General features: G+C 49.6%; 1 protein-coding gene across 3 annotated transcripts in view; it reads right to left on the bottom strand.

Moving 5' to 3' along the window:
• INTS9 (integrator complex subunit 9) overlaps positions 1 to 12,419 on the bottom strand; it is an 83,053-nt gene continuing 70,634 nt past the window's right edge. For all 3 annotated transcript variants that reach the window (XM_081135856.1, XM_081135857.1, XM_081135858.1), the window contains exons 12-17: positions 10,899 to 11,070; positions 9,871 to 9,995; positions 8,291 to 8,458; positions 4,103 to 4,201; positions 2,775 to 2,912; positions 1 to 647 (exon numbers count right to left, since the gene is read on the bottom strand). In XM_081135856.1, the coding sequence (XP_080991982.1) occupies positions 471 to 647; positions 2,775 to 2,912; positions 4,103 to 4,201; positions 8,291 to 8,458; positions 9,871 to 9,995; positions 10,899 to 11,070 (879 nt within the window). In that variant the 3' untranslated portion in view covers positions 1 to 470. The remainder of the gene's footprint in view (positions 648 to 2,774; positions 2,913 to 4,102; positions 4,202 to 8,290; positions 8,459 to 9,870; positions 9,996 to 10,898; positions 11,071 to 12,419) is intronic.

The following is a 12,419-nucleotide window of genomic DNA, read 5'->3' as shown; positions in this document are numbered from 1 at the left end:
TTCTATAAAAAATAAGTTTTATTAACAAAATGGGCTCATCTGTCTTATGAGGTGCAGCACTGTAGACAAGCAAGTAAAACAAAGTCACTAGTTCCCCTGCCTGAGGCCTGTGACACACTGGCCACTTGAGACAACAGGTCAGTCATCGTTTTACCTCCCCTCCCACCACTAACCTCTTGGAAAACTGCTTCTGTCACTCTTATGCCACACAGCTCGCTGTCTTACTATCCTGGCTGCCCAAGAGAGCCAGACTTGGGAAGAAAATGAGTCTAAAAGCAAAAGCTCTTGCCTGAAACAGTACTACAAGTCCAGACCAGGAGGTGCTGACCATCGCTCCTGACAGTGTCCCTCAGAGCCTTTTTCCCCTTTGGCCAGAGAACACAAAGGCTGGCTAACCTTTCATGCCCTTCCTCAGTTGGCTTGTGCTGGGCAGGCAGAGTGTGAAGGATGGTGGGGTCTCAGTGTTTCATTCAGAACTTCTGTAGGAATTTGAGGACGAGGTCCCGTAATCGTACCCTGAGCATCTCGTCGTTGTCACAAATGATATGGGTTGAATCTTCCTCAATCTGGATGAGGGTCTCGGCTTCTTGGAGCAGGACGATGTGGCCCTTGGCTGTGTCTTCCACTTTAACGTCACTGAAGCCGTGCTGCTCAACAGAGAAGAGGGGGAGGTTGATGGGACGCTGAACAGCGGGCTGACCGAGGGGCAGGAGGGTATTTCAGCAGCTGAGGATTCTAGAAATGGCCCTTCCCGGGCGGCTAAACTCAATAGTCTAGAAACCAGCATTTTTGACACTCCTCAGTGTAATTCTTCAGACCTGGACCTTCTACAGCAAGAGAATTCAACCACAGTTCCATACACAGCTGACCCTCAAACGCAAGGGTCAAGGGCGCCAGTCGGCATAGTTGAAAATCCACATATGATTTCTGACTCCCTAAAAACTTAGCCATAGTTGTCCCTTGGTAGCCACAGGGGATTGGTTCCAGGACCCCCTGTAGACACCAAAATCTGCGGACTGAAGATGCAAAACCCAGGGATGTGGAAGGCTGACTGTACATTTATTGAAAAACTCCATGTATAAGTGGACATGCACACTTCAAACCTGTTGTTCAAAGGTTGACTGTACTTCAAAAGAAGCTCCCAAACATGCAAAATCTCATGCAAAACTAAGAATTTCCGTAACCTCAGTAAGCTTGTGGGATTGAGGAGCACATCCAAGTGCCTGGGCAGGACTCTGGGACCCTGGGCTCTCCGTCGGCAGCCTCTGCGCCACACCCATGGTCCCTGGTGAAAAAGCACCATCCTGTCCTAGGAAAATGCCTCCTCATAGCAGGATACCACTGACCCTGTGACCTGGCAAGTCCCTCTCAGGGGAGAAGAACACCAGTTAGCAGAGCAAATGCCTCTCCAGCCACCTCTGATGCGAGTTACAGGGCTTGCTTAGCACATCAGACAGAATGTTGAGAAAAGAAGTGGAAACAAGACTAATCTGCCTGAAAAGGACACAAAATGGGTCCAGAACATGACACGGACATTCTCCACCTAGTTCTAGAAAGCACACCTGTAGTTTGGGGCAGGGACTAATACTCCTCCTACAGGAAATGAGGCAGAGATGGTGGAGGGGACAGGTCAGGTCCTAGGGGGCAGTTCCCAGGTGAGCCAGGCAGAAGAACTAAAAGTCTTTCTGGGGAAGCAAGTTGTTCAGGTTTTTAAAAACAAGTCAAGGTCAAGTCCCATCACCAGGGGCCGGGAGCACTGCATGGTCACGGGGAGGCAGTTATTGACATATTTACACACGTGGACGCCCATGGAGCTCCCCACAGTACTCACGAGGGGCTGGGGGGCTGCACAACTTGGCTGAAGCCCTGCCTTCCAGGAAAATTAAATGACCAATGGAGAGAACAAATGCCCATAACGAGAAAGCCTTTAGGATGTGGAAGAACTCAGGCAGCAGCTAACAGTTTAAAAGACAACAATCTCTTTCCGGAACTTTGTATTCCAGTTAGTTGCAGTTCCTGCAAGCAGCAGCATGAACACTATGCTTAGCCAGTTCCTTCCTTCTGTCAAGGATTCTGTAATTCTAATGCTAAAACAGTAAGCTCTGAAGTTCTGTGACTGAAGTCAAAATTCTAAAAACCTTTAAGGTTAAAAATTTTTTCTTATAATTACAGTTAAGAAATCTGTTCCTTGGGAGGAGCAGCCATCAGGACCAGGGTGTAGGCTGGCTGCTGAGATGAAGGACCATTTCTCTCTTCTCCCCTCCCAGCCGCCTAGGAATGGCGGGGCCCTGCTTCCGGAGCTCGCAGGGACACACAACACTGCCCTCATTCCTGACACTCAGCCTTGTGACATGGCCACACTGGCTCTCGGACAGCAAGGGGTCTTGTGAGAAGGGAGGCTCCAGAGAGGGCAGACCCTCCTCTCTCCTGGCCTTTCCCACCTGCCCATGCGTCACAGCTAGGTTTCTAAAGAAAGGCCTTTCCTCAGCCTAGTTGCTATAAGAAATGGCATTTGCTGAGGCGGTCTTCTCACTACCTGGTACTTGACAGGGAGGAAGGGCCAGTCGAAAAGCAGCTGGGGGCTGTGGGAAGGAGGGCATGCTCCTTTCACCTCTCTGTAACTCTCCCCTGGCATGACCTTGGACCAGGCAGATGCCACAGGGACAGTAGCTCAGACAGTGGAGACTAAGAGAAAAGCACCAACATAACCAGGAGGCACAGTGAGCAGAAAGGACGGCTCCTGGGCAGTGCAGACGGTGCGAACACGCGCTCACCTTCTCCAGGGTCTGCACAAACTGTTCCACTGGGATGGAGCCGCTCAGCAAGGGCTTCAGGACCTTGCAGTCTGGGATGTCATCACTCACCCGCTTTCTCTTCTTACCACCCGTGGGCTGGGCGGGCCTGGGCGGGGGCTGGAGCAAGAGGGAGCATGGATCAGCAAGAACTTCCCAGAGAGCGCAGGGGAGGTCAGGCAGGCCACACAGACTCTGGGAACCTCTGCCCTGACCAGGCCTCAGAGCCCAGCCAGCCTGGTGCTGCCTGTGGTGTGAAGTCTGTGGGCACCTGCACTCAGGGTCTCCACCAGCAGGGGCTCTACCTGGAGTTCTCAACACAAACAAGCGAAGGCCAATGATCTACACAGTATCAACATCTTATTTGGCAAAGATACCTTCCTTTGATAAAGATCCATTTTTAATTGATTCGATTCAGTATTTTCTGAGTAAATTTTAACCCATGTTGGCAGCTGCAGGTATAGCAATAGCATGGTCACAAAGGACAGGCTTTGGGGTCAGACTGACCAGTAATAATCCTCCTGGCCCTGGAATCTTTGTCAAGAAAATGAAAGAGAAACTGCCTATAAAATGGTGCTAAGAGAATTGTGTGAGGATTAAATAAAATGCACATAGAGGACCCAGCTCGTGTCTTGCACACACTGAGTGGAGCTATCAGCATATAATGCAGGGCTATACAAGTAACAGGCCAGCACTGCAAGGAGTTTTTCTAAAGGGGATGCAGAGGAGCGCTGACAGCTGCACCACCAGGCAATAACTGCATGAAAATGGGGTCCAAGGTGCCTGGGAAGGTGCTGTCACCCACATGTGGAGCCGTACAGTGCCCCGGCCCTTGGGCCCTGACCGTGCCCCACAGCTGTGCTTAGTATTTCCAGGCCTCCACGGGAGGCGCTGTCTGGGCTGATTTTTAAATCTCCCCCCACAGCACCCACCTAATGCCCTGGAGTGCTCAGGTGGGCACTCAAGTAGCTCTGGTCTAGTGGCCATACCTGCGAGAGCTCTGAGTGATGCCAAACTTTCAGAGCTGTGAGCAGCACTTAGGATGACTTGTGGCCCCATCTCCGTGAATAATAGTTTCTCTTCCCTTTTCTCTCTGAGGCGCATGGCCAGAGAAATAAGAGTTCACATGCAGTGCCTTCGTTTCACATCTAACCCATTAGGTAGTCTGGTCTCTAATGTTTGGTGGTTTGGGAAGCAGTGTTCTGTGAACTGGCTGAATGCCAGGACCTTTTTGAGGAGGGGGTTTCTAGTTGTCACGGGTCCTGGAGGTTTCTAGTGTATTTGAGCCCGGCTGCCCTCCCCTACGATACCTGAAGAATGTGCTTGTTATCTTTAGTGTGCAGCACGGCTGAAACGGTTGCCAAGGAAATGCCAGGCTTAATCTCCATGGGCACCAGTGAATCTGCGAGCTGGAAGTAAACAGAGGGTTTCAGTCAGGCTCCCCCTCATTTGGGGGCGTGGGGGCGTGGGGGCTGTAGAGGTGCTATCCAGAGCCAGGAGTTAGGAGGCCACACTGGGCTGCAGCTCCACCTGCATATAGAGCTCAGGGACAGGTGGTGACATAAAGGGTCAGCTACCATGGCCACCAGGCTGGCAGCACCACCCACCCCTGCTGGGAAAGGTACCAGTCAAGTGTCATAAAGCTGAGCCTTTAAAGACCATTATTTCTTTTGAATTTTTACTTACATTATTGCAGTCTAAAATGACCAAATAAATGTAAGGAAGAAAGAAGGTAAAAAATTTTTAACCAAAGACACATCACACAAATTATCTATCTACTGCAATAAAGGAAGGGAGGAAGGGACGACAGAGGAAACTGGTGGCGGCGGTGGATAAGCTGCGCGAAGAGGAAGAGAACCAGTGTCCAAGACACAATCTCTTGGGTGCTTTTCCTGGAGGCCTCCTGAGACTCCTGCAGTCACAAGCACATGCCGCCTGAGCTGGGGCCCCTGGTGCAGACCCCGCTGCTTTCCCTTTTGTTAGTCAGCCACCAAATGATATGCCAGCACCCTGCTAAGGGCTCAGCATCTGAACCACGACAACCTCATCCCCAACACTCAGGCTCACAGATGACGCCTATTTTCTAGTAGCGCTCGAAACCTGTGAGGGCTTCCGCAGGCAGGCACCAGATTTGCAAATGTAAAACAGTGTCCCTCTCTTCTCTTTATCTTTCCTTTTTTTAAGAAATGTTTTTCATAAAAGATACTTTAGATAACATCTAATGGGTTTGTATTTTAAAATGAATAAATATTTTTAAATGTCTCAGTTTTAACTTCTAGTTAGCAAACATCAATCGATATCACCCACGTAAACAAAAGCCCTTTGGGGCTCTAATTTTTACAAGTCTTGATACCAGACAGTTTTGAGGACTGCTGGCTTAGCGTGTTGAAATCTAAACCTAACCTTCAAACCCAACTGTACAACTCTAAGCTAGAAAGTAAATACAAAGATATCCAAAGACACGGGGTCAGCATCTCTTACTCTGGGATGAGCAAAATGCAGCGAAAATGAAAAGCAAAAATCCTATAAACTTTAACATCCAGAAGTACAGTTGGTTAGCTCTGCATTTGTGTTACAAACAACAAAACAAAAACTTGGCCCCTGTTTGGAGGGGGAACTTGCTTTCATCTGCCCCATCAAAAAAAAAAAAAAAAAAAAGCCAAGCTACTGAGAGCCAGCCATTCTTTCAGAGCTGGGGCAGCCTGGTGTTGCCTGTGGTGTGAAGTCCGCAGGCATCTGCACTCAGGGCCTCTACCAGCAGGGGCTCCACCTGGAGTTCTCAACACACGGAAAGGACCCTTCCCCGAGGACATCTGACCTAAAGGCTGGCCCACGGGAAGATGCAGCTAGTTACCCAGGGACTTGCAGTGGCACAGGTGGGGACAGGGCGGGTCTCAGGGCCAAAGCTAATAGTCTGCTCCTCCTGGACTTGAGAGAGGGGCTTTGTAAACAGAATAGGGTGCTGTGTAACCTCCCCCAACCCCCAGCAAAGCCAATCTCTTCCTTCTCTGGCTCAGTGTCAGAAGGTATAACAGGCAGATTTATTCTTTTCTTTTGGTGATTTAAAATGGGAACAGACAAGCCAACATGGGAATGAGAAATGCCAGAAACTAATTAGTAAGATGGTTTCTCTGTCCATGTCTTAATATTTTTATTTCAGTCTTGAAAACACCACTCTGGCTCCCTTTTGCTGTACTGAAAACTGGCCCATCCAGGATAGGTCTCTCATACCCGTGGTGCTCAAATTTTTAGAGTGCATCAGAATCACCCAGAGGGCTCGTTAATGCCCCGGCTGCTGGGCCAGTCTGGGCCGACTCTGGAGCCTGACGCAGCAGGAGTGAGGGGGACTGAGAACCGGCATGTCCAACGAGTCCCCGGGGAGGCTGTGGGCTGTGTGCCAGAAACAGCACGCATTGATCTGGGGGCTCCACTCTCATTTAGGTTAAAGGACAAACATACTGGTGACCCCCTGAGGTTTTCTCAGAGATAGAAAAGACCCTTCCCTGCTCGTTGAGACCATATCAAATTGAAAAACTACCTGTCTCATAGAGCTGGGTGATAATCCATGGAACGTGCTTAGCATTTTCCCATAGGGACGGTCAATAAACATGTTACTTTCATTATAATTAAATAGGGGAGTCAAGAGGCTGGGCTAGTGAAATATGGAGAAAGGATAATGGGGAATTCAGAGTTAAAAGCATTTTTATTCTCTTGGGTCGTGACAGGAAGTGGCCTAAAAGAGGAGCACTGGAGAGCCTACTGCATTCTAACTGCATGTTATCCAGGGTGCTCAGCATCAGGAGGGTCACAGCCCTGGCCACTTCTCAGGAATGAGCTGCAATTAGAAATGCAGCTCAGCTGCTCAGCTGAGAGCGAGAGGAGGGTTCGAGGGGCTGCATTCACCACCTCTAACAAAACTTAACATTTTCCCTTTTAAAGAATTAGCAGACTACAACATCCAAATGACCCTCAAAGTAGTCTACCTGAGGAGCAGTACTTTCCACCAGTACTGCTTAATGTGCTCGTGACTTCCCCCTTCAAAAAATTATCTTTATGACCAATTTATAAGGCTTATAAGAAACGGGTGTCATTGCTTTAAAGTTTAACTTGGCTTGGACTGAAATCATCTAGTTTGCTTACTCCCACCTTGATCACCAGTCTTAACCACAAATGAGTTCTCAGATCGTCTCCAGTGGTCACCCTGCTCACTCCCCAAGGGGTGAAGAGTTGCCTGGAGAGACTGCATTTGGCATGTGCTCCAGGCCCTCAGAACCTTGAGCCTGGACTATCCTACCTCATTTGCGAAACGGCCCCTGCAGGCTGGGGAAAGGGGGGGGCTCGTCCTTGCCCGTTCTCCCCACATTTGCCCTCTCCAGCCAGGGCTCCCTCCGAAGGAGCCATGAGTGGGACAGGAATGGGTATATTTTGTGGATGATTACTTGCATGTGTCTTAATGAAGTCAGACTGCTTGTATTAAAAATAATCTTGATGGCTTTGTGTTGCTGAATCAATTTTTTCTGAGTCAATTATTGAAATCCGCTTGGATCTCCTTTATTGCTCTTAATTAGAATAGCAGCTTAGGTTAATTCTGGAAGGGACTGATGAGTATACTGGAAACTGGGTGCCCCTGGCGGCACCTGGCCGCGCGCCACACCAGCCCGTGTCGGGCATGGAAAGGAGCACCGCCCGGGAACTTCAAGATCTGGATGTTATTCTAAACGCCAGAGAGGATTTTGGGGATAATGCTTTTAATAAAATCTCCTACCTCTTTTTACTGTTTGTGAAGAACATGCGCAAACTGTCTCAAAAGGCAAAGGCTGCAGAAACGGCTTCCTGCAGCGTTTCCCAAGCTGTCCGTCGTCACGGGAGCCGGGCACTGACTCTGCTGCCGGCCTTCCCCTCAGACCGGGCCCGCCGGCGGCTTACTCAGATGTCCCACATGCACAGTATGCTCTTTAACATTTTCCCTATTAAAACAGGCTCAGATTCCATGTCACTAAACTATTTAGACTTCAATAGATGATGTCAGTAGACCACAATCTTTACATTATACTAGAATGCGTGCAAATAATATAAAGTTTATATTTCTTACTTTTTGGTTACTCTCATCTCCTCCATTTATCCCTGAATTTGGTGAAACTTGACCCTCACTCATAAATGAGGTCCAGGAAGCAGGAAAAAATCCACACCCCACGGTGGGTAAGGACGGAGCGCATGGCATTTCTGTTCCCCCAGGCACTGGTGGGCCGGGCCCCCCGGATCGCACGCAGAACGTTAAAGCCGCAGCCCAGCAGTCTTGGTGTCAACAGCTGTCACTTCATTACTTGAGAAATGTGAATGAAGAAATGAAAACCCCACCTCTCTTCCCACCTACTTGCTTACGGGCCTAAGGGGTTCTTTGGTTCACCTACATTTGACACAAACGCAAAAGAAAGCCAGGGTCTTCTTCCAGAGACTCAGGTGGATGACCCGGGTTTCCCGAGACGAGCACGGCTTACCTCTGGCATGATTTCGATCTTCTCATAGCGCCGCTTGAAGGGCAGGGCGAGGACTTCGGCCCGCCGGTAGGACATGGGTGGGGGCTGGCAGTCGATCATCAGGTCCATCCTGTGGGCCTGCGCAGGGGGCGGCTGCGTGTACTGCTCGGGACAGACCACGTGCAGGGGCTGAGGGACCGAGGAGGCAGTGAGGCAGAGCAGCTTACTGAGAAGCCCCTTCCTTATCTACTCCCACCTTCTGGGGTGCTCAGGCTCACCCCTTCCAGGCCACTTTGAATTTTCTGCAAACCCAAGTACCCAGCGAGGAGAGACCAGCACAGGGCAGGGAAAGAGTAAACACCCCCGGACAAGCCCCTGAACTGCCAGCCATGTTGACAAGCGAGGGTATCTTACAACTGTCTCAAAGTCATCCGGCTCCAGTCACAGCCTGAGGGCTCTCCCTGCGTTTTTCTTACACGAGACCAGGTGGCCGCCCGTTTCCAGTATTAGCACCCGACCAAGGGGCTGGGCGAGGACACTGCTGGCTTAAGGACTGCGGTGTGAAGTTCCCGGTAATGAAAACGGGCCTGACGGGTCTCTACTGGCGTGCTGGGTGCGCACGCAGTGGGCTGTCACATCGCTCTGCCAGGCCAAAGGTTGGCTGAGTGCCTGAGTCACGTCTAGAGAAAGCCCACACTCCCCTGCGGGGCAGCAAAACAGTGACCGCCACAACCCGCATCCCTGCCGTCCTGGGGCTTCGGCCTCTCTGCCTGTCACCCTTTGAGTTTTATGTTGGTGCCTCTCATCCTGAGGTCAGAGTCTGTGGAGAGGAGGAAAGCGGACTTCTGACCTAGGCCAAGGCTACTCACACCTTGCTCAGTGACCAGCTGAAGAGTCACGAGAAGTGCAGGGCCTCATTTAAGGTCCTGCAGACACCGAGGTGGGGAGAAACCAGAAATTTCCCTCTGGCCTGTTCTCAGCTTCCTTCCCGACAACTCCACCCAGCCTCCCCCGCCCCCAACTATCAAAACACACCCCGCCCCAGCGGCAGCTGACCCAGGCTGTGATTTTTCATTCCCTGCTCTTCCTCTACATTCTTCTGTCCAGATTTCTTCCTTTTACTGACCACACTACCCCAACTACTTTCCTCCCTCTATGGCAGAAAATGAAAAGTGAAAAAACTTCAAAACAAAAGAACAAAAACCAAACCAAACCTCTAAAAAGCTGACCCAATGCGCAGCAAGGGCCCAGTGCGCGGCTCAGGTAAGTGCCTCAGCTCCACGGGGAGGACTTTTTCAGGGAAGGGCGGGGGGAAGGGAGCTTTTAACTGGACACAGATGGTCCTCATAAAAAATAATAGCTGTTTATGCCTTCTTTTCCTCCCAATGTTGCTTTCTTTAGCATGGAAACTTTCTTTCAGGGTATAAAGGTCACTACTTTGAAGTTTGAGGGCAACCAGTAATGTCCCAGCGCTCTGCAGACATTAAGTGAGGAAGATAAGGAAAGCAGCCAGGTACCCTGGCCCTCGCACCATAGACCCGCCCCCAGAGGTCACAGGACCCGGGTCACAGGGAAGACACCAGCACAGCTGCCTTGGTTACCTGCACTTCTTTGAGCAACTTTGACACTTGGATGAAATTCAGTCGTGTATCAATGGGGCAGTAAATGCATTTCATGGCCAAGGGCTGGTATGGAGCCAGTGCTTCCAGGTATGAGAAATCAGGTTCTAAGGGAAGCACAAATAATACAAATTAAAATGCAGGCAACAGAGGAGCTGTCAAGCAAGGAGGCAGCTGGTGTGATCAAGGCCAAGCCGGTGGGGGTGGGTCGGGAGGGTGAGCCAGTAAGTGCGCCGGGGTGACGGGAGCCTGGCTCCTCCCCATCCCCAGAGAGCGGAGTCATTTACCAAGGGAAAGGGAGAAGCTAGGATGACGCTAGGATGGAGGTGGGCTGGCAGGTCTGGGTGTGAGCTCAAGGGTTCTGACATAAAGGGACAGATGAGATAAATGAGGGATAAGTGAGTGAGAAGGGAAAGCTCTTGTTTGCAACAACATGCCAACTAATAAAGGTAAAAGAAATAATGAAAATTTAAAAATATTGCCATCTGGCAACCATCATAGTAATAACTTATTCAGTCCAGAATCATCAACAGATGCTCAAAAAAATTAGATGAAATTTGGGGAAGACCAGGGCGGACTCAGTGTCCCCTGCAATAGACAAAATATAAAACAATGACTTCGGAGTGGTCTAGCAGTTATTTAACAGGACATTTTGCTTTATCTGGCTCTTTCCCTTGTGGTTTCTTTATCCTTTGGTATTTATGACAAAAGAAAGTTCAAACTTATGCCTTATTAAAAAAACTGGCCGTAGCCCTGGTCCTGGCCGGGTGGCTCAGCTGGTTGGAGCATCGTCCTGTACACCGAAGGTCACAGGCTCAATTCCCAGTCAGGGCACACACCTAGGTGGTTTTGGTCCCCGGTGGGTATGTGTATGGGAAGGCAACTGGTCGATGTCTCTCTCCCCCCACCCTTTCCCCTGTCTCTAAAATCAACAGGCATGTCCTTGGGGCTCTACCTGGCAGGTGCACTCGGTGATGGTCCCCAGTGGAAAGGGCAGGGTTTTGACTCACCTGTAAATATGACAGTGTTGAGACTAGACTTTCCCCAGAGCTCCATGAAATGGACCACGTCCCCAAACCGGAGGGAAGGGTGCCCAGTAAACACCACACACGGCTGTCTGAAATCGTTGCTGAAGTCACCGTGGATGCTGGGGTAGTGCTTCAGCTTGTTGGTCTGAATGAGCTGGAAGGGACAAAAAGGTTACTGTGGAAGGGAGAACTACAACATGGAGGTGACCAGAAGTAAAAGATACAAACAAATCTCATTATAATTTGCCAAAGATTGACATTTTTACCTACAATGTAACTTTCACAGACGGGACCTTTTGGTAACATTAACACACTCAATGTAAATTTTTCAGGTTGTTATGGCCTGATGCAGTCCTGTCTTCCTTTACAGGTTTCTGACCTCTGAGCCCTGGCCCGCAAGTCCCCAATAGTAGGTGACCTTCCCAAAACGCGACTTACTAAGTTCTGTCACCAATAAAAACCTCACACAAGAGCCACCATTTACCCACTCAAGTCCTCCTCTTGAGGAGTTACAGCTGCAATTACTGTGGCAACTTAGTAAAGACAGAGACCAAACTGGCTTTCAGAAATCTGGGAGACGTGAATCCTCATGCCACAGCCACAGTAAGCAGCGGACCACGCACAGCCTCAAACATTTCCAGCCTAGTACTTGATAATACCTTCCCAGCATGAGGCCCGGCCCACGGCAACGCCATGTACAGTTACAGCCACAGACAGCATCTTAGGACACTACCCAGACACTGCCTCGACCCTGACCCCACCTCCCCACTGTCATCAAAAAGTCAGATGACAAAAGTCCAAATGTTAGAGACTCTAAAGTGGTCAACTAAGCCAGAGGGAATATTGTCTGGAGATGCTGTTTAATGGATAATGAAATTATCTATGACGTGGTTTAATCCTGAAGCAATCCCTAATGGACAAGAGGGGAGCTCTGTCTACAACTCCAAGGCCAATTGAAGTTACCCCAACAGTGAAAATGTGGCCAGAATGGGCCAATCCCCTAATGGAAGCCAAGCTCTCTTCACTTTAACGATTAAATCTTTAATCTAGAGAGACTTGCTTTTATTCGCAAGGCGGCATGACTGGCTTGGAGACTGTCATGGGGCGTCACATGCTCAGATGGAAAATGCACAGTAGGGAGCAAGCACTGAATTCCTGCTTTCCTTCCAAGTTACATGCAAACAAAACTGACATTCTTTTTATAGCCTAGCTGGCCAAAATCATTACTTGCCCCAGTTAAATGGGTGAGCGGCTGTCTGAAAGACAAATAAGTCTATTGTATCCAGAGACGTCAAGGAGATGAATGGGTCTCTAAGAATAGCAGCAAGTCTTTGCACGTAACTTAAGTCACTTTTCAGGCATCACCTAGAGTTCCTGCAGTTCTCCTGATCAATGCGCAGAAACGAAGATAAATGCATCTCTTGTTTCACCAATCGGACCTACCTGTCCAGCTGACTACTACATTTGACTATCCAGATTACCATGTGCTGTAGCAGATAGCAC

Source organism: Miniopterus schreibersii (assembly GCF_964146895.1).
Source record: "Miniopterus schreibersii genome assembly, chromosome: 4".
Lineage (NCBI taxonomy): Eukaryota > Metazoa > Chordata > Mammalia > Chiroptera > Miniopteridae > Miniopterus > Miniopterus schreibersii.
The sequence above is the reverse complement of the archived record's forward strand: the minus strand, read 5'-3'. Positions and strand labels throughout refer to the sequence as shown.